Source organism: Oncorhynchus clarkii, chromosome 1, assembly GCF_045791955.1.
Source record: "Oncorhynchus clarkii lewisi isolate Uvic-CL-2024 chromosome 1, UVic_Ocla_1.0, whole genome shotgun sequence".
Taxonomy (NCBI): domain Eukaryota; kingdom Metazoa; phylum Chordata; class Actinopteri; order Salmoniformes; family Salmonidae; genus Oncorhynchus; species Oncorhynchus clarkii.
In genome coordinates, this window is record NC_092147.1 from 16967343 (window position 1) to 16995029 (window position 27687).

The 27687-nt window shown below is 44.4% G+C and overlaps 1 protein-coding gene and 1 pseudogene across 1 annotated transcript in view; one reads left to right on the plus strand and one right to left on the minus strand.

Annotated features, from left to right (window-relative positions):
- LOC139373079 (polyamine-transporting ATPase 13A3-like) overlaps nucleotides 1-27687 on the minus strand; it is a 55662-nt gene that overhangs the window by 15540 nt on the left and 12435 nt on the right. The window contains exons 2-13 of the mRNA XM_071113206.1: nucleotides 7463-7547; nucleotides 6670-6843; nucleotides 5905-6084; nucleotides 5640-5710; nucleotides 5417-5500; nucleotides 4767-4836; nucleotides 3911-4045; nucleotides 1583-1655; nucleotides 1130-1261; nucleotides 824-1000; nucleotides 516-673; nucleotides 136-324 (exon numbers count right to left, since the gene is read on the minus strand). Of these exons, the coding sequence (XP_070969307.1) occupies nucleotides 136-324; nucleotides 516-673; nucleotides 824-1000; nucleotides 1130-1261; nucleotides 1583-1655; nucleotides 3911-4045; nucleotides 4767-4836; nucleotides 5417-5500; nucleotides 5640-5710; nucleotides 5905-6084; nucleotides 6670-6843; nucleotides 7463-7513 (1494 nt within the window). The 5' untranslated portion in view covers nucleotides 7514-7547. The remainder of the gene's footprint in view (nucleotides 1-135; nucleotides 325-515; nucleotides 674-823; nucleotides 1001-1129; nucleotides 1262-1582; nucleotides 1656-3910; nucleotides 4046-4766; nucleotides 4837-5416; nucleotides 5501-5639; nucleotides 5711-5904; nucleotides 6085-6669; nucleotides 6844-7462; nucleotides 7548-27687) is intronic.
- Nucleotides 19035-27687, plus strand: part of LOC139413643 (uncharacterized) — a 46667-nt pseudogene continuing 38014 nt past the window's right edge.

Sequence of the window (27687 nt, forward strand, 5' to 3'; positions counted from 1 at the left end):
AAAGTGAATAGGGGAGATATATAGCACTAACTGTTGAGCAGGGCGATTACCATACCGGATCACCACACCACGACTAGTTTCCCCAGCACAGCCTCTCCTCTACCAATGTGTGTGTGTGTGCGTGTGTGTGTCCACCTTGTCGAAGCAGACAAGGTTGAGCTGGCCACAGATGTTGATCCTCTGGGGGCTGATGCAGAAGATGCCGATGCGTTTGAGGCGGCGCTGGGCGTACACGATGCCCGCCGTCATGGCAGCGGGCAGCGCGGGGGGCACAGTGATGGTGATGATGTCCAGGGACTCAATGATGATGGTCTTGGCTGGCACCTGGGGTACAGTAGACAAGGGAAAAAATGACAATACAGCAGGGGTTACTGTAGGGATTGAATTGGTCGTGAAGCTAACTAGCCATAATAGTCCACTGTGACCTAGAAACCTTCTACAGCCTCTATAGGACTAGTCACTGTCCCTCCCACTCCCAGCCCAGCCAGAGTATAGTGTACTGTGTGGCCCAGTACATTGTTCATGATGCTGAGGACGATGGAGTAGACAAAGCCGATGCCAGCTATAGCCACCAGGCACAGCAGGAAGAGGTAGGCGTCGCGGTACAGCTTGAAGTCGGTGGGCTTGGGGTACAGGATGGAGCGCACAAGTTGGCCCTTAGCTGTGCTGAAACCTGGGGGGGATGGAGGAGGAGCTACATTCAGAATATGGTAAACACTCCTTATTTTATTATCCAAAATCAGATCATGATCGTACAACAATTTGAAAAGGCATACTGTGTGTGCTGTGACTGAGGACACGAACGGACACACAGACGGCTAACCTGTGCGGACCACCACTGCCTTGACCAGCTCCCCTGAGTAGAAGCGGGTCTGTATGACGTGCGTGCCACAGAAGAGGGTGTGTCTCTTGTGCTCCTCCATGCTGTAAGCTGCGTCACCCTCCTTGTCCCCTTCGCCTGGGTTGGGGAGGTTGGTCTTGGTGACTGGCACACTCTCGCCTTGGGGGAAGGGGAAGAGCCAGGTATTTACAGAGTGTAGTGTTGTGTCAAATAAATATATTTTAGAATTGTGTATTTGGCAAGTGACCAGCAGTGAGAGAGCGAGAAGGCAGAATCTCCAAGTCTCACCTGTCAGCATGCTCTCGTTGACGATGCAGGTGCCGCTGATCAGCACCGCGTCGCAGGGCATAATGGTCCCATTGCTAGGGATGACCATGACGTCGCCGGGCACCAGGTCAGTGGACAGGGCCTCCTCGATGTCTATTAGGATTCAACAGAGGGGAGAGCAGGTGTGGAGAGAGGAGGGGAATGCAGGGAAAGTACAGAGGGAGAGAGGAGTGGAAGGAAGGGAAGAGGATAAAAGAGGTATTCTGTGCGTCAGAGCCCCAGTCTTGTTCGGAACATCTCTCATTACTCACACCCATCTGGGCAGCAGGGGGAAAATGCTGAGGCATCACATGCACAGCCTGAGCCCGCTGTGGGAGCGCACACACACACACACACGGATAAGTGTGCCGTTCTACTGGTGAATTGAACACTAGTCAAAGTGCATGAAATCTTAGTGAGTTATATTAGACAAACCGTTGCTGGCTCTGCAGACTGAAACTCGGACAATACTGTGTGCTGACACCATGTCATGAAGCGTGACGTATTGCTGAAAAGGAGAGAACAGCCAATAAGCATAACCACACATCAGGTGCTACAAAAACAGTTAATAGATTCTCAATGTCCCTTGAAATTCCCAGAGAAGACTTTGCTGCCCCCTCCCCATCCATCCAACCTCTCTCTTTATCGCCCTCTTCCATATGCTGTGTGATTCTAAGGGGGCGATCTCCTTCTTTGTGTAAACCTAGGGGCCCAGGTGAAGCCTCCACCCCTTCACCTCCTTCCATCTCTCTACTTACAGTGCCTTGCGAAAGTGTTCGGCCCCCTTGAACTTTGCGACCTTTTGCCACATTTCAGGCTTCAAACATAAAGATATAAAACTGTATGTTTTTGTGAAGAATCAACAACAAGTGGGACACAATCATGAAGTGGAACGACATTTATTGGATATTTCAAACTTTTTTAACAATTCAAAAACTGAAAAATTGGGCGTGCAAAATTATTCAGCCCCTTTACTTTCAGTGCAGCAAACTCTCTCCAGAAGTTCAGTGAGGATCTCTGAATGATCCAATGTTGACCTAAATGACTAATGATGATAAATACAATCCACCTGTGTGTAATCAAGTCTCCGTATAAATGCACCTGCACTGTGATAGTCTCAGAGGTCCGTCAAAAGCCAGAGAGCATCATGAAGAACAAGGAACACACCAGGCAGGTCCGAGATACTGTTGTGAAGAAGTTTAAAGCCGGATTTGGATACAAAAAGATTTCCCAAGCTTTAAACATCCCAAGGAGCACTGTGCAAGCGATAATATTGAAATGGAAGGAGTATCAGACCACTGCAAATCTACCAAGACCTGGCCGTCCCTCTAAACTTTCAGCTCATACGAGGAGAAGACTGATCAGAGATGCAGCAAAGAGGCCCATGATCACTCTGGATAAACTACAGAGATCTACAGCTGAGGTGGGAGACTTTGTCCATAGGACAACAATCAGTCGTATATTGCACAAATCTGGCCTTTATGGAAGAGTGGCAAGAAGAAAGCCATTTCTTAAAGATATCCATAAAAAGTGTTGTTTAAAGTTTGCCACAAGCCACCTGGGAGACACACCAAACATGTGGAAGAAGGTGCTCTGGTCAGATGAAACCAAAATTGAACTTTTTGGCAACAATGCAAAAAGGTTATGTTTGGCGTAAAAGCAACACAGCTCATCACACTGAACACACCATCCCCACTGTCAAACATGGTGGTGGCAGCATCATGGTTTGGGCCTGCTTTTCTTCAGCAGGGACAGGGAAGACGGTTAAAATTGATGGGAAGATGGATGGAGCCAAATACAGGACCATTCTGGAAGAAAACCTGATGGAGTCTGCAAAAGACCTGAGACTGGGATGGAGATTATTCTTCCAACAAGACAATGATCCAAAACATAAAGCAAAATCTACAATGGAATGGTTCAAAAATAAACATATCCAGGTGTTAGAATGGCCAAGTCAAAGTCCAGACCTGAATCCAATCGAGAATCTGTGGAAAAAACTGAAAACTGCTGTTCACAAATGCTCTCCATCCAACCTCACTGAGCTCGAGCTGTTTTGCAAGGAGGAATGGGAAAAATGTTCAGTCTTTCGATGTGCAAAACTGATAGAGACATACCCCAAGCGACTTACAGCTGTAATCGCAGCAAAAGGTGGCGCTACAAAGTATTAACTTAAGGGGGCTGAATAATTTTGCACGCCCAATTTTTCAGTTTTTGATTTGTTAAAAAAGTTTGAAATATCCAATAAATGTCATTCCACTTCATGATTGTGTCCCACTTGTTGTTGATTCTTCACAAAAAAATACAGTTTTATATCTTTATGTTTGAAGCCTGAAATGTGGCAAAAGGTCGCAAAGTTCAAGGGGGCCGAATACTTTCGCAAGGCACTGTATGCAGTGTGATTGTAAGGGGGTGAACCCAGGGCCCTAGAGTGGGGAGGGGGCTAAAGTCTGTTTTAGTCCAGATGAGCCTAATTCAGCCTGGTTCCAGCCAGTTCAGAAAGGCCCCAGACTCACCTTTTGATTATTGAATACATTTTTCCAAATTGTGGAAGGAATAATAAGATTGGGGATGAGAGGGGTTGAGAAAGAGAGGACAGACAAAAAGGGATAGATCAAAATCAAAGTTTATTTGTCACGTGCGCCGAATAGACCTTACAGTGAAATGCTTACTTACAGGCTCTAACCAATAGTGCGGAGAAAAAAAAAGTGTGTGTGTAGGTAAGTAAAGAAATAAGAGGAGACCAAGGGGCGGGGACAGACATACCTTTTTGATGGTGTACAGCGAGGTAGCTATGGAAATGACCGACATAAAGACGATGGCTGCGGCATAGTAGTAGTACTCATCAGCGCTCCACAGGATCACACTGAAGAGCTGGAAGATGTAGAAAGGGTTGAGGACCTGCAGGAGGGAAGGAAAGGAGGGAAATAAAGAAAGAGGCAAGTCAAACAACTTCTTCAAAACAACAAGCTGCAACAAGACATCCACTTTGACATTCACTAGAATAATGCCTGATTAAGCCCTATAGCAGGCTAACCATAATATGTCATGTTTGGCTCAATAGTGGGAAAAGGGTATAAATGTGAAATACCTCTTGACACATATGGTTCAATTTGTTTCTTTATACAGAGAGTGCAGCAGACAGAGTGAGGGAGACAGACAGAGCACAGAGACATGGAGACTGTCGCAGAGACCGCGGGGTCAAAGAGAGCGAGAGAGACGTCAGAGAAATAGAAAGACAATAAGGAGCTGAGAGGAACTGCGGAGGTGGAAAATGCTGTTTTTACTGACATTGTTGGCCCTGTTCACAGTGTTCACTCATTAGACGAAAGACAACCTCCCTGCAATAACTCAGAATCTAAATCTGTCTGGTCAGAAAAAAAAGCTTAAAGCCAAGTTGGCTTCCATTCAACAGAACTTTCCCATTAAAATGCCAGGCACAGGAGCTCATTATCTTGATCATTATCTCAGCTAAATTAGCTATTGATTTTGATAGGCACCTTTGGATGTAAATAATTCATATAGACTTATGTTATCAATGAGCTCTGGTAAGAAAATCAAGCATCCTTTAAGAATTGGGTATGAACACCTTATTCACATTTACACCCAAAACCTCTCATACCTCTTTGATTAGAAGCTTGAAAACTGAAGGCACTTTCACTGCAATTTCATTCACTCCGAAAAACAGTCTCCTGTGGGAAAGCACGAGAGAACAAAGGTTTAACATTTACAGTTCAAACTAACAACTCATTCAACTTTATAACAAATGTTCGTCTCTCACACACACAGACACAATGTGTCTAATAAAACCATTGATAAGGTGTGACACTGACAGTGCTACATTAAGTAGGTCAGAGTCACACACATGAACACACTCTCTCCCTCCCTCTAGATGCTGGGTGAGTGACACATGGGGAACAGAAGGCCAGCTCTGAGCAGACTGACACCCAACAGGGCTATTAGAAGGTGTTGTCAGGGCTTTGGAAGTCTGGGCGTCTAAGGTGACAGAGAGGCTGCTGTGGCCTGCAGTATCTGCTTTCAACCGTGAAGTCTGGCAGTGGGGGATGGGGGTAATGAATCTACCGTAGGAAGGGCAGGGTTAAGTGTAATAGAGTAACAATATACATTTTGCAGGTACCAGTACCACCTTTGAGTGACTTAGCTAATGCACCAAAACCAAGCATTCCTATGGGGTGAATTTAACCTCAACACATCACATTGCTCAAACCATCATGGCCTTCCACTCTGTACAAGGTGTTTGGTATAAGTTACCTGTACTCCTGCTGGTTGCTGGTGAGCCCCGTGCTGTGCTCTGAGTGGACGGTGGAACAGGTCACCTCCCGGTCCTCCAGGCCCCTGTGAGTGTGTGTGTGTGAGTGAGTGAAAGAAGGGAAACGAGGCCTCCATTAGAACATTTGCTTGGACATGCATTACACAAACCATTTGGAAAGTATCCAGGTCACTGGCTATAATAATGGTCTGTTAAATTGCTTACGTTAATACTTCAAAATTGTGGACCTCGTCGTTCCAGTAGTACTTTGTGCTATGGAGTGTAAAATAGCGAATCTGAAGGGAGAAAGAAATAAGAATGTTAGCAAAAATAACTAAGGCAGAAACTTTTTTGATTTGTGCTTTTCCCTCCCCATTTCATTGACCATAAAGATGTATACTTTTGAGCGTGAGCGTATGTGAGAAAGAAACCAGTAAAAAAAGCAAAAAGACAGATGTGTGTTATTGTGTGTGCCATCGCATGGTATTACCTGAGTGGGTTGGTACTCTGCGTACTTCCTGATTAACTCTTGGGTGAAGCCGTCCGAGGGGTGGGGGGAGTGTCCATTGGTCATGGGGGGAGTGGTCTGGGTCTCCAGGCTGTCAAAGGGGTTTCTTCCAGGGGCCAGCATCACACGCACCTTGGCCAGGAACCAGCGCTTAAAGTCATCCTGAGACACACACATACCATCAGCGGTGACAGGTTCTCTGGTATTCACGTATTTGGACAGTGAAGCTAAATTTCCTTCGTATGTGAGGAGCCTACGATTCAGCGAAGGACATTTAGATTTTGATGCATTATACGTGTTTGTACAGGTGGTGCAAAAAGTCAGATTGACACCTTAAGTCAACTTCTCTCATATCCTACAGTAGGAAGGAACATTAATATGATTGATAAGATTCCCAATAAGTACTGAATGGTGACGCGTGTCCTGAAAGTGGCCATTGTGATTACCATGAAAGTTTCGATGCTAATTGTTTACGTCACATTTTTTGTTGAATGTTGGCTGTATTTCATGAACCTACACAAATCCAGTGTCAGGAAATCCTTATAAACTTTTGCTCATGGGTGTGGAGATGTGTGGTTATTAAGGATTGTCCAATAACACATGACTTATGTTTGAATAAGACAACACTTAATTAAGGACTAATAAATGGCTAATAAGATACTTAAAAATACACTAACGAACTACAAATTGGTGGCTGATATGTCTACTTTAAAATGAAGTCTTATGAAAATATTCAGAATGGCTTACGGTTGATTGGAGCAGCACCACTTCGGCCTCTCTGACGGTGGTCCGGGTGCAGGTGGCCTTCACACACCATTCTGGCATCCAGTAGAGCAGCAGCAGGAGGAAACCCCCTGTACACAGCACCCCCAGGCTCACCACTGCCACACGCCACCGACACACACGGTACCCCTGGAGCTCCTAGCGGGGGCCAGAGGGGACGGTTAAAATGGCAGTTCATATGGGGTCCTCAGGGGAGTTTGAGTCAAGTTTTAACATGAGTTCGTATCCCATTTGATTTGAATAAAATATTAGGCGTTGGCATATGTGCAATTCAGAGCGAGAGAGCGTGAAAGAAATTGCGAGAGAGCGGGAGGGGTAGGAAGAGCGGGAGGGAAAAGAAGGGCGGGAGGGAAAAGAAGGGCGGGAGGGAAAAGAAGAGCGGGAGGGGAAAGAAGAGCGGGAGGGGAAAGAAGAGCGGGAGGGGAAAGAAGAGCGGGAGGGAAAAGAAGAGCGGGAGGGAAAAGAAGAGCGGGAGGGAAAAGAAGAGCGGGAGGGAAAAGAAGAGCGGGAGGGGTAGGAAGAGCGGGAGGGGTAGGAAGAGCGGGAGGGAAAAGAAGAGCGGGAGGGGTAGGAAGAGCGGGAGGGAAAAGAGCGGGAGGGGTAGGAAGAGCGGGAGGGGTAGGAAGAGCGGGAGGGAAAAGAAGAGTGGGAGGGAAAAGAAGAGTGGGAGGGGTAGGAAGAGCGGGAGGGGTAGGAAGAGCGGGAGGGAAAAGAAGAGCGGGAGGGAAAGAACTCGAGGTAAAATAAGAAAACACACCATCTCATCCTCCTCATCCTTATTCACGATCTTCAGTTCTTCCTTCTCCATTCTGCAGATAAGTCACCAAGGCCACAGAGCACAGCTTAATTGAAACAAGAACACAATGACACCACTACATGAGAATGTGAGTCTTCCCCAGTACGAGAGGAAAAGTATATCCCAGAGTATGTGTCCAACCCAGTGCATACCAGAACATGAATCAACCACACCACTAGTGTAGTGACTGAAACCAGAACCATATACACACAGACATCTGAATGAATGAATGAATGATGAACTAGAATAGACCGGACAGGGCTTGAATATTTGGGAGCAAACATTAGGGTTGGCAATTGCCAGGGACCTCACGATACGATTTAATCATGATTCTTAGGTGCCAATACAATATGTATTTGATACTGAAATATTATTGTGATTTGATGTTCCAAACATATTACTCACTATTAGGGTTTCACATTTTGGGGAATATTCAGGAGGTGGAAACTATGTGGGAATTAACGGGAATATATTAATACCATTTAAAATGTAGATGTTTATTTGCATTGGATATATTTACCATATCATATGGAGACAAACCAACATTTGACCTCATCATAAGTAGACATAATTGCAAATGATTAAATCCTTCCAATAGAAGAAAAAAAAACAGTTACTAATTGAACTTTAATTCAATGAGTTGACTCTTCACATGGGATGATTTCACTGAACAAAAAAAGGGAATATTGAATGATCCCCAATGATCCATCACATCTCCCAAAAACGTTTTCAACATATATCTGTAGATGGAATTGTATTTGGGGAAAAAACATTTTTCTAATCTTTACAGGAAAATGCCACAGGCACTATCTGATGTGTGGAGACATTTCACTGCAGCTAATGTAGAAGGAAAAGCTGTGTACATTTTGCAAATACTGTGCCAAATCATATGTGAAGAATGCAACAAAGATGCGGAATCATCTGGCCAAGTGTATAAAGTTCCCTCAGCGCTCACAACAAGCAACTTCTGACAAAAGTCCCGCTACTTCTTTTCGAGGTGAAAATGATGAATCAGATACCTTATCGATAGCAACAGATCATGACACGCCTGGATTCAGAAGTGTTGTAGGCTCAATGGAGGAACGTAGTCAGAAATGCCGATGATTGTCTCGCTCAAGCTGTGTATCGCAACTGGTTCACCTCTGATGCTCACAGGCAAGGCGTATTGGAAGAGATTTCTGAATGTTCTTCACCCAGCATACACCCCTCCAACCAGACATGCTTAATCTACTTATTTGCTGGAGGCAGAGTTCAGAGTTCAAGTGAAGGTCAAGCAAATCATAGAGACAGCAGACTGTATTGCAGTCATCTCTGATGGGTGGTCAAATGTTTGTGGGCAAGGAATAATTAACTACATCATCTCCACCCCTCAACCAGCATTCTACAAGAGTAGAGACACAAGGGACAACAGACACACCGGACTCTACATTGCAGATGTCATCAATGACCTTGGACCACAGAAGGTATTTGCACTGGTGACAGACAATGCTGTGAACATGAAGGCTGCTTGGTCTAAAGTGGAGGAGTCCTACCCTCACATCACACCCATTGACTGTGCTGCTCATGCATTGAATCTGCTCCTCAAGGACATCATGGCACTGAAAACAATGGATACACTCTACAAGAGAGCCAAAGAAATGGTTAGGTATTTGAAGCTTCATCAAGTTATAGCAGCAATCTACCTCACCAAGCAAAGTGAGAAGAATAAGAGCACCACATTGAAGCTGCCCAGCGACACCCGTTGGGGTGGAGTTATCATCATGTTTGACAATCTCCTGGAGGGGAAGGAGTCTCTCCAATAAATGGCTATATCACAGTCTGCCGACATGAACAGCCCCATCAATAGGATCCTCCTGGATGAATCATTTTGGGAGAGAGTGGTAAGCAGCCTGAAACTCCTGAAACCTATAGCAGTAGCCATTGCACAGATTGAGGGAGACAATGCCATCCTGATGTTCAGACTCTGCTTGCAGATGTAGGAGAAGAAATCCGTACTGCCCTGCCCACTTCACTGTTGCTCCAAGCAGAGGAAACTGCAGTTTTGAAATACATCAAAAAGCGTGAAGACTTCTGCCTGAAGCCCATACACACCACTACGTACATGCTGTACCCCAAGTATCCTGTCTGGCGCAGAGATCAACAAGGCCTATGATGTCATCACTACCGTGTCCCACCACCTTGGCCTGGATGAGGGCAAGGTTCTTGACAGTCTGGCAAAGTACACTTCCAAGCAAGGGCTTTGGGATGGAGATACAATATGGCAGTCGTGCCAACATATCTCATCAGCCAGCTGTTGGAAGGGACTTTGTGGATCTGAGGCTCTTTCCCCTGTTGCCTCAATCATCCTCCAAATCCCACCAACATCAGCCGCCTCAGGGCGCAACTGGTCCTTGTTTGGGAACACACACACGCGCACGCACCAAAGCACGCAACAGGCTGACCAATACAAGGGTTGAAAAATTGGTGGCCATCCGGGCAAATTTGAGGCTTTTTGAGCCTGACAACGAGCCATCCTCAACAAGGTTGGAAAGTGACAGTGAAGATGAGGCGTCAGAGTCTGATGTTCAAGAGGTGGACATTGAGGAGGTCCGGTGCACCAGCGACTCCTGTGGTGGGCCGGGTGCAGTGCGCGCTAGCCAAGGTTGCCAGGTGCACGGTGTAGCCTCCGACACATTGGTGCGGCTGGCTTCCGGGTTGGAGGCGCGCTGTGTTAAGAAGCAGTACGGCTGGTTGGGTTGTGTATCGGAGGACGCATGACATTCAGCCTTCGTCTCTCCCAAGCCCATACGGGAGTTGTAGCAATGAGACAAGATAGTAGCTACTACAACAATTGAATATCATGAAATTGGGGAGAAAAAGGGCAACAAAAAAAAAAGAAAAAAAAAAAGAAAGTAGTATGGTCAATAGGAAACGGATTTTAGCAGGTGCGTCCTGTCTTCATGGCGCGAGCAAACACGAATTTCCAAGACTGTGTCCCTGTACTAAAACTGATTTCATATTTGTTTTTGAAGTTACAAGCTTGAACATAGATGCTGACACCATGTGGAAACCATAGGAAATGCATCCAGGGAGCACATTTTCAATATGAACTTTTACTTGCCTTTTGAAGAGGATTCTCTCTCTCCAAAAAAAATTACAGTTGGTTTTACTTTTGATTTTCTCCTAACATATCTATTGTGTTATATTCTCCTACATTATTTTAAAATTTCTACAAATGTCAGTGTTTTCTTTCCAATGGCACCAATTATATGCATATCTTGGTTTCAGGGCCTGAGCAACAGGCTTTGGGCACGTCATTCAGACAAATTTTGAAAAAAAGGGGCCTAGCCCTAAGAAGTCAATGTGATGAAAGAAATAAAAGCTGAAATAAATCACTCTACTATTATTCTGACATTTCACATTCTTAAAATAAAGTGGTGATTCCAACGGACCTAAGACAGGGAATTTTTACTAGGATTAAATGTCAGGAATTGTGAAAAACTGAGTTTAAAATGTATTTGGCTAAGGTGTATGTAAACTTATGACTTCAACTGTACATACAATTTAGTGATTTGAAATGGGCCTTTCTCCATTCTGATTGTTTTATACTGTTCAACTTTAACTTAAAAATTATTTTCAGCATTTCCTGCATTCATTTGAGATCATTTCCACACTGCCACGTAGGGCTGCACGATATGGGCAAACAATCTAAGCCTTATTTTAACAAATGTTGCAATTGCGATTTGACTTGTGATTTAGAGCTAAACACATTGGTGAACTGTTGGAATCATGGAAATAGAATAACTATTCTAATTCTATAGTTAGAATACAGTAGTGGGCACTTTGAATACAGTCTTTTGACATGAAAGCGAATAAATGCCAGGGAGAAGTTTTTGTGACAAGGCAGGAACCAAAGTGTTGACAAGTGTTTCCTAGGGGACCCTATAATCTTTGGCTACATTGGATATTTTCTCTTAGCTACTTCATGTAGCTAAAATTCTTGCTTCACTTATGCCTCTTTGATTTAGAAGATACTGTTGCTCAAAAAACATTCAGATGTACAGTACCAGTCAAAAGTTTGGACACACCTACTCATTCAAGGGTTTTTCTTTATTTTGACTATTTTCTACACTGTACAATAGTGAAGACATCAAAACTATGAAATAACACGCATGGAATCATGTAGTAACCAAAAAGTTTAAAAAAAATCTAAATATATTTGAGATTCTTCAAAGTAGCTACCCTTTGCCTTGATGACAGCTTTGCCCTCTTGGAATTCTCTCAACCAGCTTCACCTGGAATGCTTTTCCAACAGTGTTGAAGGAGTTCCCACATATACTGAACACTTTTTGACAGCATTTCCTTCACTCTGCGGTCCAACTCATCCCAAACCATCTCAATTGGGTTAAGATCAGGGGGATTTGTAGAGGCCAGGTCATCTGAAGCAGCACTCCAACCTGGAGGTGTGTTGGGTCCTTGTTCTGTTGAAAAACAAATGATCGTCCCACTAAGCACAAACCAGATGATATGGCATATCACTGCAAAATGCTGTGGTAGCTATGCTGCTTAAGTGTGCCTTGAATTCTAAATAGATCACAGACAGATCACCAACAAAGCACCCCCACACCACCTCCTCCATGCTTCACTGTGGGAACCACACATGCCGAGTTAATCCGTTCACCTACTCTGCGTCTCACAAAGACATGGCGGTTGGACTCATCAGACCAAATTACAAATTTCCACCAGTCTAATGTCCATTGCTCATATTTCTTGGCCCAAGCAAGTCTCTTCTTCTTATTGGTCTCATTTAGTAGTCGTTTCTTTGCAGAAATTCGACCATGAAGGCCTGATTCACACAGTCTCCTCTGAACAGTTGATGTGTCTGTTACTTGAACTGAAGCATTTATTTGGGCTGCAATTTCTGAGGCTGGTAAATCTAATGAACGTATCATCTACAGGAGATGTAACTCTGGATCTTCCTTTCCTGTGGCGGTCTTCATAAGAGCCAGTTTCATCATAACGCTTGATGGTTTTTGTGAATGCACTTGAAGAAACTTTGACATTTTCCATATTGTCTGACCTTCATGTCTTAAAGTAATGATGGACTGTCATTTCTCTTTGCATATTTGAGCTGTTCTTGCCATAATATGGACTTGGTCTTTGTATACCACCCTTACCTAGTCCCAACACAACTGATTGGCTCAAACACATTAAGAAGGAAATAAATTCCATAAATTAACTTAACAAAGCACACCTGTTAATTGAAATGCATTCCAGGTGACTACCTCATGAAGCTGGTTGAGAGAGTGCAAAGCTGTCAAGGCAAAGGGTGGCTACTTTGAAGAATCTAAAATATATTTTGATTTGTTGAACACTTTTTTGGTTACTACATGATTCCATGTGTTATTTCATAGATTTCTTCACTATTATTCTACAATGTAGAAAATAGTAAAAATAAAGAAAAACCCTTGAATGAGTAGGTGTGTCCAAACTTGACTGGTACTGTCGGCCTACACCATCACTGGTATTATCAGGCTGTATAGCTAGTTACTTTTGATCTGACTCAGTACATTTTTTAGCTAGCTAGCGATTAGTGGCTAACAAGATTCAGGCCCAACTCGCTAAGAAAAGACAAATTAGCTGTTTGCAAATGTAAGAAACAGAAACGAGTAGTGTAATTACAGAACACATACAGATTTTTATTAATAAGCAAAGTGAAAACAGCATCGTTGTCATCAACATTGTTGCGTGTGCTGCATTGACCATGCAGACACTGAACGCAAGTATCTCGTGGTAGAGGAACAAAATGCGTTCCTTGAGTGACAGGGTGGGTCCAAGTCTGTGTGAAAAGCAGCATGGAGAGAGGGAGAGCAGAGAGAGAGATGAATCAAAGTACAGCAGTGGAGAAGGTGGAAAGTTTCATGTTCCTGACGTACATTTCGGACAAACTGAAATGGTCCACCCATATAGAGTGTGGTGAAGGCGCAGCAGCACCTCTTCAACCTCAGGATACTCTGTTTTAACAGATTTACTTACACATGTGAAGCTTGGTTACTCAAGACTAGCTGTAAGAGCTTTCGTTCCCAAGCCATTGCAGTGTAAAAAAAATTACGGATTTGGGAATGTTTCAAGAGAAATGCCTGTTCCCACAACTATCATCCAGAAGGCGTGGTCAGTACAGGTGCATCAAAGCTGGGACCGAGAGAGAGAAGCTGTTTTTCAAACTCAAGGCTATTAGACTGCTAAAGAGCAATCACTAACTCCAAGAGGCTGCTGCCTACATTGAGACACAATCACTGGACACTTTAATAAATGGATCACTGGACACTTTAATAAATGGATCACTAGTCACTTTAAACTACACCACTTTAAATAATGCCACTTCAATAATGTTTACATATCTTACATTACTTACATTACATCTACTGCACCTTGCCTACGCCGCTCAGCCATCTCTCATCCATATACATACTCTCATTCTGTCAGCGTATGCGCTACTGGTGTTGAAGTCAGGTGCAGGAGAGTAGATCATTGTGATCAGGCGCACTCTTTATTTGGGCAGAAGCACAACAAATGGACGCAACAGCGTCAAACCTCCAGGCATAAATAAAAGAGAAATGCGCAAAATAGCGTCACAAAACAAACGAAATAATCCAACCTCCTATGGGTTACAAACGAATACGCAGGGGGGGAATAACCAGCCTGGCGCGGCACAATGAACATGTAACAAAAACAATTCCACACACGGACATGGGGGGGGGAACAGAGGAATATATATATATATATATATATATATATATATATATACACACACACACACACACATACACAATGTGATTAGGGAATGTAAACCAGGCGTGCGGGGAACAAGACAAAACAAATGGAAAAAATGTAGCGGAGATGGCTAGAAGGCCGGTGACGCCGAATGAACAAGGAGAGGAGCTGACTTCGGTGGAAGTCGTGACACATTCACCCATTTAAATTTGTGTGTATTAGGTAGTTGTTGGGGAAATGTTAGATTACTTGTTAGATATTACTGCACTGTCGGAATTAGAAGCACAAGCATTTTGCTACACTCTCATTAACATCTCCTAACCATGTGTATGTGACCAATAACATTTGATTTTGAAATAGCGACGTAATCTATAAAAACGGACGTTACACACAGCGTATAACATTTAACAAAACAAACATTAAAATACCGCTATAAAGTAAAAACCCAAACCGGTCCGAGCATCAGTACCTGTATATTGTAAAATATGGTACACCGCCCAGCCCTAGTATCACATTCTAAAATGAAGCAGTGTTGCACAGGAACACTCTTATTCTTCTTTCCAAACTAAACTCAGCAAAAAAAGAAATGTCCCTTTTCAGTCCCTGTCTTTCAAAGATAATTTGTAAAAATCCAAATAACTTCACAGATCTTCATTGTAAAGGGTTTAAACACTGTTTCCCATGCTTGTTCAATGAACCATAAACAACTAATGAACGTGCACCTGTGGAACGGTTGTTAAGATACTAACAGCTTTCAGACAGTAGGCAATTAAGGTCACATTTATGAAAACTTAGGACACGAGAGAGGCCTTTCTACTGACTCTGAAAAACCCCAAAAGAAAGAAGTCCAGGGTCCCTTCTCACCTGCGTGAACGTGCCTTAGGCATGCTATAAGGAGACATGAGGATTGCAGATGTGGCCAGGGCAATAAATTGCAATGTCCGTACTGTGAGATGCCTAAGACAGCACTACAGGGAGACAGGATGGACAGCTGATCGTCCTCGCAGTGGCAGACCACATGTAACACCTGCACAGGATCGGTACATCAGAAAATCACACCTGCGGGACAGGTACAGGATGGCAACAACTGCCCAAGTTACACCAGGAACGCACAATCCCTCCATCAGTGCTCAGACTGTCCGCAATAGGCTGAGAGGCTGGAATGAGGGCTTGTAGGCCTATTGTAAGGCAGGTCCTCACCAAACATCACCGGCAACAACGTCACCTATGGGCACAAACCCACCATTGCTGGACCAGATAGGACTGGCAAAAAGTGCTCTTCACTGACGAGTCGCGGTTTTGTCTCACCAGGGGTGATGGTCGGATTCGCATTTATCGTCGAAGGAATGAGCGTTACGCCGAGGCTTGTACTCTAGAGCGGGATCGATTTGGAGGTGGAGGGTTCGTCATGGTCTGGGGCGGTGTGACACAGCATCATCGGACTGAGCTTGTTGTCATTGCAGGCATTCTCAACACTGTGCGTTACAGGGAAGACGTCCTTCTCCCTCATGTGGTACCCTTCCTGCAGGCTCAGCCTGACATGACCCTCCAGCATGACAATGCTACCAGCCATACTGCTCGTTCTGTGCGTGATTTCCTGCAAGACAGGAATGTCAGTGTTCTGCCAAGAGTCCGGATCTCAATCCCATTGAGCATGTCTGGGACCTGTTGGATCAGAGGGTGAGGGCTAGGGCCATTCCCCCCAGAAATGTCCGGGAACTTGCAGGTGCCTTCTCGAGAAATGTATTGAAAATAAACAAATATTACATTTACTTAAGTATTCAGACCCTTGGTACTGTGCTGATGCACCTTTGGCAGCGATTACAGCCTCGAGTCTTCTTGGGTATGACATTCCAAGCTTGTCACACCTGTATTCGGGGCGTTTCTCCCGTTATTCTCTGCAGATCCTCTCAAGATCTGTCAGGTTGGATGGGGAGCGTCGCTGCACAGCTATTTTCAGGTCTCTCCAGATACAGTGGGGTGAACAAGTATTTGATAACCTGCAAAATCGGCAGTGTTTCCTACTCACAAAGCATGTAGAGGTCTGTAATTTGTATCATAGGTCCCCTTAACTGTGAGAGACGGAATCTAAAACAAAAATCTAGAAAATCACATTGTATGATTTTTAAGTAATGAATTTGCATTTTATTGCATGACATAAGTATTTGATACATCAGAAAAGCAGAACTTAATATTTGGTACAGAAACCTTTGTTTGCAATTACAGAGATCATACGTTTCCTGTAGTTCTTGACCAGGTTTGCACACACTGCAGCAGGGATTTTGGCCCACTCCTCCATACAGACCTTCTCCAGATCCTTCAGGTTTCGGGGCTGTTGCTGGGCAATACGGACTTTCAGCTCCCTCATCCTTCTTCTTCCTCCAAACACGGCGAGTGGATTTTAGACCGAAAAGCTCTATTTTTGTCTCATCAGACCACATGACCTTCTCCCATTCCTCCTCTGGATCATCCAGATGGTCATTGGCAAGCTTCAGACGGGCCTGGACATGTGCTGGCTTGAGCAGGGGGACCTTGCGTGCGCTGCAGGATTTTAATCCATGACGGCGTAGTGTGTTACTAATTCTTTGAGACTGTGGTCCCAGCTCTCTTCAGGTCATTGACCAGGTCCTGCCGTGTAGTTCTGGGCTGATCCCTCACCTTCCTCATGATCATTGATGCCCCATGAGGTGAGATCTTGCATGGAGCCCCAGACCGAGGGTGATTGACCGTCATCTTCTTCCATTTTCTAATAATTGCACCAACAGTTGTTGCCTTCTCACCAAGCTGCTTGCCTATTGTCCTGTAGCCCATCCCAGCCTTGTGCAGGTCTACAATTTTATCCCTGATGTCCTTACACAGCTCTCTGGTCTTGGTCATTGTGGAGAGGTTGGAGTCTGTTTGATTGAGTGTGTGGACAGGTGTCTTTTATACAGGTAACGAGTTCAAACAGGTGCAGTTAATACAGGTAATGAGTGGAGAACAGGAGGGCTTCTTAAAGAAAAACTAACAGGTCTGTGAAAGCCGGAATTCTTACTGGTTGGTAGGTAAACAAATACTTGTCATGCAATAAAATGCAAATTAATTACTTAAAAATCATACAATGTGGTTTTCTGGATTTTTGTTTTAGATTCCGTCTCTCACAGTTGAAGTGTACCTATGATAAAAATTACAACCCTCTACATGCTTTGTAAGTAGGAAAACCTGCAAAATCGGCAGTGTATCAAATACTTGTTGTCCCCACTGTGTATATACACACACACACACAGGTGACAAATCCAATGGATGATGCTGCCTCAAATTACCTCAGTGCTCTGCTTTGTGCATTGACTTCAGTGCAAACCATCCAGCAATGTTTAACAATGAGTGGCCTCAAAAGTCCCATACTGGTATACTGTCGACACTTAGGGTGTCCAACTAACTTTGCCCTGGGGGCTGCATTTGGTCTTCAATGAGGTGCAGAAGGCCGCACTGCAAATTGGTTATATTTCCTTGCGGTCAAAATTAGCAAAAAAATTGTGCTCTATTCATCGTTTTTGGAATTTCCGATGCTCACTAACGGTTTAGCTTTCATTTAGATGAGTATTAGCGAGCAGGACACAGTCAAGAAACTAAAGTAATTTTAAAGTATCTTGAGTTTGTCCCCTTCCCCCAAACTACCAGCGGGCCGGCTTGGACCCTCTCTCGGGCTGGATCCGGCACACCCCTGGTATAAACTGTTATGAAATGTCTACTTGTCATTAATACACCGCCCATGTCATTTCCACACACTAGAGGGTGACATGCCCAGCTCCCAGCCGCCTGCCCGGGATCCTGACCTGCTGTTAAATAGTAGGAAGGGCTTGGTCCCAAGAAAAATATATCCCGCTGTGTGCGAGGGGAAGAAAGGGCCAGAGAGCTGGGGTCAGATAAGATCAGGGCCGGGGGCCAGTGGCACAGGGCAGGGGCACGTTGCAAAGGAACGGCCCAACGCCCAACCCACTGCTCCAGCCCCGACAGTAAGCCAGGGTCAGTCCCTCTGCTGGGCCCCCCTTCTTTACTCCCTCTCTCCCCATCTCTTTTTCCTTGCGTCGCTCCATTGTTTATACGATGGCATGTTCTGCCAAAAGTCTTTTAAAACGCTGCCGACCGGCCTCCCTCAGGCGTCTTTTTTTCTTCACCTTTGGGCCTTGAGAAAAGACAGTCCCTTGAGAGCACAGGCAAAGTGTCTGCTCAGAGGCCTTGTTGGGGTAGGAATAGTCTCTGTAGTCTGTACCATAGAGTGACCTACACTGTGTATGCAGAAGCAGGAGGCACCTGCTGTGTGTAATGTTTCAATGGGGCTCGACCTATATGTTGCTGCACAACTACGGAATCTGTTTGATGTGTTTTTAGTGGACACCTAATAAAAGTTGAGGCTTTGATGATTATAATAACCACTGGCAGCAAAAAGCTTGTCGGTTTCCAATGTTAACTGGCAAGCTTAATCCTGTGTGTGTTTAAACGTGCATCTCCCTTGCTGCAGCTAATCACAGACAGACATGCACGGGCTAGCCGGTTTTCCCCCTTAGCCCCCCTCTCAGCAATTAGCCCAGATAAATAATCTGGCCTTCCAGCACCACACTACTGGCACAGGTGCAAGGAGAGGATGGACCTCCCTCTGGGTCAACCAGGCTTGCTATTGTAAAAAAAGATAATTGAATAGTGTTTTATTTATATTTTCATTGCTACCCAGTGCACCTGGCACAATGATTTTTTAATGTGGGGAATTTCAACCTTCTGCCGCCATACTCTGGTGGGCATCATGAAGTCTAACGCGGTCATCCATCGGGAAGCCTTCTGTAGTGACTTCCTGGTCCCTTGCTTTGGGCATCGCTTTGGGCATCATGTCAGGATATGTGATAAAACATTCCATGGGTTATTCGGTTGGATTTCAGTCTAGGGCTGATGTGTTGCTAATGTTGGACGCGTTGATTGAAAGAAGATGATGTAAGGGAATGCAGTCACTTCATGACCAAAACACTGGGGAAGTTTTAGAGTGGAGCAATCAGGCCCATGGGAGGTTAGCTAATTGTTTTGAAACAGACTGTTGCTGCAGACACTACACACAGATAGTTGATTGAATAGATGTTTATTTAGCCAGCTGCACGTTCTGTAGCATCTCTTGGTGCATCTTTGATTCTTCTTTTATCGTTGGCTGTACTGGTTTATTCCAACTGCCCATTGACCCTGACATTCCCCTTCAACACCGTCCTCTCTGGTACAGAGGCCTAGGTCAGGTTCAACTCATACAGGTGGCGGGAGCCTTCAAGATCATTGCAGAACACACGCACAGAGACTCCTGAGTCATCAGATGTGTGTTACTCAATGTCCCCCATGCCTCTTCTCTCTCCCTCTCAGCTGTCCTACAGGGCAGGCCAGCTGTTTGGAAAGGAGCTTGTCATTGTCTGTGGGAGTGTTCATACTGGGTGTCACTACTTCGCCACTCAGGTGCTCTCAGGTCAACCGACTGCCTATGCCTGTAGGACCCCGCATAGGCAAGCCCAGTCATACGCAAGCCCACGGTCATACAGTAGGGATACATAGAATGTCGGAGCTAGAAACACAAGCATTTTGCTTCACCTGCAACAACATCTGCTAAACACAAGCATGTGACCAATAAAATTTGATTTTACTTAATTTGGCAAACTCGAGTAGGACAGTGTGTTTGCTTGTGATGGGGGGGATCGATAGTTGCATATCCCAATGTTATTTTGAACGATGTTATATAGATACTTTGACTGCAAGTAGGGTTGCACATTTTGGGGAATATTCAGAGATGGACAATTTCCGTGGGATTTAACAGGAATATATGTAAATTAATATTAATACCATATAAAATGTTTTTTTTTGCATTAGACATATTTACCAGAGACAGAAACATAAAAGGTTTATCATAAGTAGACAAAATAGGAAATTATTAAATCCTTCCAATATAAATAAAAATATATATTTTGTTATGAATTGAACTTTAATTAAATGAGTTGACTCTTCACATGGGATGATTTCACTGAACAACAAAAGAAAAGGAATATTGAATGATCACCAATGATCCATTGCATCTCCCAAAAACATTTTTAACATGCATCTGTAAATTTATAGTCTAGAAACTAAAGATTTGGTTGTCTTCCTCTCAGGCTTCCATGTCTTCTCCCTGGACCTCCTCAATGTCCACCTTGAACATCAGACTCTTGACGCCACATCTTCACTGTCACTTTCCAACCATGTTGAGGATGGCTCGTTGTCAGGCTCAAAAAACCTCAAATTTGCCCGGATGGCCACCAATTTTTCAACCAGGTCAGCCTGTTGCGAGCTTTGGTGTGTGTGTGTGTGTGTGTGTGTTCCCAAATAAGGACCCGTTGCGCTCTGAGGCGGCTGATGTTGGTGGGATTTGGAGGATGATGGAGGCAACAGGGGAAAGAGCCTCAGATCCACAAAGTCCCTTCCACCAGGTGGCTGATGAGATATGTTGGCACGACTGCCATATTGCATCTCCATTCCAAAGCCCTTGTTTGGAAGTGTACTTCGCCAGGCTGCCAAGAACCTTGCCCTCACGGTAGTGATGACACCATAGGCCTTGTTGATCTCTGCGCCAGACAGGATACTTGGGGTACAACATGTACGTAGTGGTGTGTATGGGCTTCAGGCAGAAGTCTTCACACTTTTTGATGTATTTCAAAACTGCAGTTTCCTCTGCTTGGAGCAACAGTGAAGTGGGCAGGGCAGTACGGATTTCTTCTCCTACATCTGCAAGCAGAGTCTGAACATCAGGATGGCATTGTCTCCCTCAATCTGTGCAATGGCTACTGCTATAGGTTTCAGGAGTTTCAGGCTGCTTACCACTCTCTCCCAAAATGATTCATCCAGGAGGATCCTATTGATGGGGCTGTTCATGTCGGCAGACTGTGATATAGCCATTTATTGGAGAGACTCCTTCCCCTCCAGGAGATTGTCAAACATGATGATAACTCCACCCCAACGGGTGTCGCTGGGCAGCTTCAATGTGGTGCTCTTATTCTTCTCACTTTGCTTGGTGAGGTAGATTGCTGCTATAACTTGATGAAGCTTCAAATACCTAACCATTTCCTTGGCTCTCTTGTAGAGTGTATCCATTGTTTTCAGTGCCATGTCGTCCTTGAGGAGCAGATTCAATGCATGAGCAGCACAGCCAATGGGTGTGATGTGAGGCTAGAACTCCTCCACTTTAGACCAAGCAGCCTTTATTTTCACAGCATTGTCTGTCACCTGTGCAAATACCTTCTGTGGTTCAAGGTCATTGATGACTGCCTTCAGCTCATCTGCAATGTAGAGACCGGTGTGTCTGTTGTCCCTTGTGTCTGTGCTCTTGTGGAATGCTGGTTGAGCGGTGGAGATGATGTAGTTAATTAGTCCTTGCCCACGAACATTCGACCACCCATCAGAGATGATTGCAATACAGTCTGCCATCTCTGATTTGCTTGACCTTCACTTGAATTCTGTATCCATCAAATAAGTAGATAAAGCATGTCTGAACATTCAGAAATCTCTTCCAATACACCTTGTCTGTGAGCGTCAGAGGTGAACCAGTTGCAATACACAGCTTTTGTCAGAGGTTGCTTGTTGTGAGCGCTAAGGGAACTTTGTGGACTTGGCCAGATGATTCTACATCTTTGTTGCATTCTTCACATATGATTTTGCACAGTTTTTGCAAAATGTACACAGCTTTTCCTTCTACATTAGCTGCAGTGAAATGTCTCCACACATCAGATAGTGCCTGTGGGATTTTCCTGTAAAGATTAGAAAACAAATTATTAAGAAAATGAATAAATACAATTCCATGTACAGATAAATAGTTAAGCAGTTAGATTAAACTCCTTTGTAAGATAAATGTTTTTAAATGAAACATGTATGGAAACAGGTGAATTAACACTCAGTTAGCAGGCTCAAGCAAGCTAAAACCCACATGGTAGCAAAAACTAACCAGCAGAAATTGTTAAAAGATTAGAAATTATTTAAACACACTTGCCTGTAGGCTACTATTTACTAGTTAACAAAAAATAATGTGTCACATAAAATATATTCACCCCACCCAGTATTGTAATCAAAACTTACCAGAAAGCATGTAGTCCTTGGCTCAGACAGTGTAGTAGTGTAGGCTCAATTAGCATCTTACTAGTGTGCAAGATCTTGAGAATCAGCTGTGCATGTGATGGAAGAATGCACTGTGCATGCAGAGGGTTGCAATTCCATTGAATTGGGGATAGTTTCACAAAACAATATCCAACAAGACCTAGAATTGCCTTGTGTATCCCACAAAAAAAGTTCACTGTTATAAGCTAACTTTTGATGAATTTAAGCAAAATTTCCCAAATTCCAGTGGAAAATTTCCAGAAATTTACCGGGAAAGTTTCCGGTCCTTTGCAACCCTAAAAGGGACTTGCGCACATCACGGACAAACCTGCACCACCGCCCATGTTTTACAACAGGCTAACAGACACAGTTCCACAGGCAGTTTGTAGTCGTACTTTCATGTTGCCTTTTCTACGAGTGACTCAAACAAAGCTTGGTTTTCTAACAACGTTCTGAGTGAAATCAGTTCAATACTTTCAAATAGGGCTGGGCGATATGACGATATACACTGCTCAAAAAAAAGGGAACACTTAAACACAATGTAACTCCAAGTCAATCACACTTCTGTGAAATCAAACATGCTGTTTGCAAATGGAATAGACAACAGGTGGAAATTATAGGCAATTAGCAAGACACCCCCAATAAAGGAGTGGTTCTGCAGGTGGTGACCACAGACCACTTCTCAGTTCCTATGCTTCCTGGCTGATGTTTTGGTCACTTTTGAATGCTGGCGGTGCTTTCACTCTAGCGGTAGCATGAGACGGAATCTACAACCCACACAAGTGGCTCAGGTAGTGCACCTCATCCAGGATGGCACATCAATGCGAGCTGTGGCAAGAAGGTTTGCTGTGTCTGTCAGCGTAGTGTCCAGAGCAGGGAGGTGCTACCAGGAGACAGGCCAGTACATCAGGAGACGTGGAGGAGGCCGTAGGAGGGCAACAACCCAGCAGCAGGACCGCTACATCCGCCTTTGTGCAAGGAGGAGCAGGAGGAGCACTGCCAGAACCCTGCAAAATGACCTCCAGCAGGCCACAAATGTGCATGTGTCTGCTCAAACGGTCAGAAACAGACTCCATGAGGGTGGTATGAGGGCCCGACGTCCACAGGTGGGGGTTGTGCTTACAGCCCAACACCGTGCAGGACGTTTGGCATTTGCCAGAGAACACCAAGATTGGCAAATTCGCCACTGGCGCCCTGTGCTCTTCACAGATGAAAGCAGGTTCACACTGAGCACATGTGACAGAGTCTGGAGACGCCGTGGAGAACGTTCTTTGGGGGGGCCACACAGCCCTCCATGTGCTCGCCAGAGGTAGCCTGACTGCCATTAGGTACCGAGATGAGATCCTCAGACCCTTTGTGAGACCATATGCTGGTGTGGTTGGCCCTGGGTTCCTCCTAATGCAAGACAATGCTAGACCTCATGTGGCTGGAGTGTGTCAGCAGTTCCTGTAAGAGGAGGCATTGATGCTATGGACTGGCCAGCCCGTTCCCCAGACCCGAATCCAATTGAGCATATCTGGGACATCATGTCTCGCTCCATCCACCAACGTTGCACCACAGACTGTCCAGGAGTTGGCGGATGCTTTAGTCCAGGTCTGGGAGGAGATCCCTCAGGAGACCATCCACCACCTCATCAGGAGCATGCCCAGACGTTGTAGGGAGGTCATACAGGCACGTGGAGGCCACACACACACTACTGAGCCTCATTTTGACTTGTTTTAAAGGACATTACATCAAAGTTGGATCAGCCTGTAGTGTGGTTTTCCACTAATTTTGAGTGTGACTCCAAATCCAGACCTCCATGGGTTGATAAATTTGATTTCCATTGATCATTTGTGTGTGATTTTGTTGTCAGCACATTCAACTATGTAAAGAAAAAAGTATTTAATAAGAATATTTCATTCATTCAGATCTAGGATGTGTTATTTTAGTGTTCCCTTTTTTTGAGCAGTGTATATCGTGTGATGATAGAAAAACATCTATTGTTTCATATTATGCTCATCGTTTATTTAGTTGTGTTGCAAATCACACTTTACGGCAATATTTTGTCAATAGGACGATGCTTTGCGCTCTTACACAAGTGCCGTGTGGAAGGAAATTTGCAACACAAAAAGAAACATGAGTGCACATGACACAGAGCTCGTATCTAAAAGAGGGGCTACTTCGGTCGCATGGACGTGATTTGGGTATGAAAAGTCTGACATGGACCAGAAATCCGTCCTCTGCAAAATATGCCGCAGGGCGGTCCCGACAACAGGCTCAAACAATTACGCAAAAATCACGTGAAACAGTACGGACAGTCTACGAATGAGACGCAAAAAGGTAGAGCTGAGAGCTCAAAACAAACGCCCGACTCAGATGTTGCAAGAGGATTTTTGCCTGCGGCACAACATATGGCAAATAATCACGAAGATGGAAGGAGATAACAGCTGCCGTTACCACTTACATCTGCAAAAACATGGCCCCAAATTTACACGGTCGAGAAACGGGGGTTTCCTGAGTTGGTGCCAACACTCGATCCAAGATACCAAATGCAAATTGATATGTAACAAAATAACATGCAAAACAGGCAAGTCCCCAAACATATTTTTTAGGCCTATATTTATTTTGAAGTGTTTTCTATTTACCTTTTTAGATTTTATACATCAATATATTTTGTTACATGCTTAATTGAAAATTTGCACTAAGGTTCTAAATAAAAGGAGAAATAATCAAAGGATTTTGTTCAGTCTTTACCCAGCAGGTTTGTTTTGTATTCTTTAACATTTTAGTCCTAAACGTCACGAGTTTGTTCTCAGGATGAAAACAGTTGTGATGGCAGCCGGGCAGATTTGTACACGCCACTCTATGGTTGAGCACTCTCTGTCACCGAGGAGGCTTTTCTTAGCCAGCAGCAACAATTCAGCCACCCACACCGGCTGCATACATTTCAAAACAACCTGAATGAAAGGCTTGACTTCAGGGAAAAACCAAGCCTTCAAAAACCAGTAACTCAGCAATTTGGATGGCTCAGAAGAGACAGACGCCAGTCCTTCTCTTGTTTTCCCTCTCCTGTTCTTGGACACGGAGAGAATAGCTAACAATGAGCCCTGACCCAATGACGGAGGTCATAATTCATGGAAGCATTTGGAGGAAAAATGTTTTGTTGCAGTCATGCTCTCAACTCAATACGCTTTCTTTATCACTTCCCCTCCTAATCACAGGGCTTTGTTCCCGGCCGTGCTAACATTCAGTGGTATATCACCCCCCGCCAGTGGCCTTGGTCACCTGCTCTCAGATCAGCTCTGGCCAGGACCCTGGACCCCCTGCCTCGACTCGCAGGTCAGTGCTGCCTTGGCTTTTGTTCTAGTGTGAACCCCCCTCCTGTTAGAGCCTCTACTGAGCCAAGTACCAGACAAGGTACTGTGAAATCCATGGTTGCAATTCATGTGTCCCTCTCTCGACTGTACATTTTGTGGTATGAGATTAATTCAAAGAGCAATAATTTCTGTTAAATGGGTGCAATTAAAGTTGAATTGAACTGGATTGATTGTAGAGGTAAAGTAGAAACATGTTTTACAACCAATGCAAATGGCAGGAGTATTTAAATCAACATTTTTTATTTATTTTTAAACCTTGACGTATTAACAGAAAATAAAGAGCACCAGCCTTTTGCAAATGTATATGCAATGCTGAACTCAATCCCAACCTGTCAAAACAACATGACTCACCTAGTCAAACTCATCTTAAGATGCAGAAGGAGTCCCTAACTCTAAGCCATAGCCAAAAGTAGTAGTCAGGTCTCACTCAATCTTATTAGTGTCAAGATGAGGGACTCAAGTAATCCTAGGTGGAGACCGCTCAAACTCTATATCTCAGAACAGACAAGACCATGGAGCTAATGTTAGAGATGGCATTCATACACCAACCAGGACGGGAAAAAACATGTAAAATACATTTCTTTAAATCAAGAGATGAGATCGGGGAGTGAGGTTAGAAAAGGTCTAATGCAGCCGTTATCTCAATATCAAATCGTTTCTGGGTAACAAGCACCTTACTCTGTTTCCAATTAAAATGGTCAAAAATAAAACAAAAATAGCTTCTTAGCTAAGAGAAATTTCTCAAGCAAGAATTTCTGGGAGTGGTATGAGTAGAGATGAGAAAAATGAAAACGAGATGTTATTGGTAGAGGTTTAGAACTCTTTCTTATTGGTCTATTAACTAATTTATCGCCTGGTGTCACCAGGCAGGTCAAAACTCCATCCCACCAGGCAGAAATTTTAGGCAGTCCTCAAAACAGGGCAGTGTGGAAGTGTGGAAATATATAAAACACAGAAAAATCTACACCATGGTTAGAGGTGTGTGTAGGCCAGGAGGTGTGTGTAGGCCAGGAGAGAGGAACTCAGAGGAGAAGACAAAAACAAAATGTAGACATCAACACGGCCGTGGAGCCCTAAATCAGGCCACATGCTCCTGGATTAGCCGTGGCATGGCTCTACAGCCTGGGAAAAACTGCTGATAACACCCTCAGAGAGATTAAGCAATATTATTTACATAAGAGACACATGCTTCTTGGCATGGCAAGTGTAGGTCCTCAGAAGAAACCTAGGAACTCTTTATGAATGAATTTTGTAATACAAAAAACACGAGAGGTAATGACTTCCCTCTGATCCAGAACTAACTAGCTAGATCTCTAGCAAAGTGCCTTTCAAGGAGAGACATGCTTGATAAGCACTTCAAATTGGAGGGAGGTCCACATATCATAAGTCTATGTCCACATGCAACAGTGAGGCTATAAAACCCACTGAGCTTAGTGAGTATACATGTGAGGACTCAACCCTTGGGATATAGTTTCAGCGTGACATAACATCTCACTTCAATGTTCAGTCCTTGAGGGCACGAGTTTGGACTCCTCGTTTTGGCCGAAAAGCTTGTCTCTGGTTCACGCCGCTGTGCAAAATTTCAAGGTTGTTTCTATTTTAACTCAAAAGCTCTTAAATCACGCTTCCAGTGATGGGGTTTGCTGGTTTGTCTTGGGCTTGTTGGAGGTAAACCGCAGGGCCGGGACTAGAAAGGCCTGCTTATCTGCAACGCGGCCAGGGGTCTCGGAGTGCAAACAGTGCCGGGCTGCTGAAGGGACTTGCATCATGTCAGAATATTTCTCACCCCAACTCCAGACCAACATTGGCAGACCTTCTGTCATAGGCTGCTGTATTTCAGCTCACCTGTGAAAAGTACACAGGCCTCGGCTCAAAGGCCTAGGGGAGATTGGCGCCGCGCTTCCCAAGCCTTCACTAACCACCTCCAAATCTCCAGTTTGGCCAGGACAT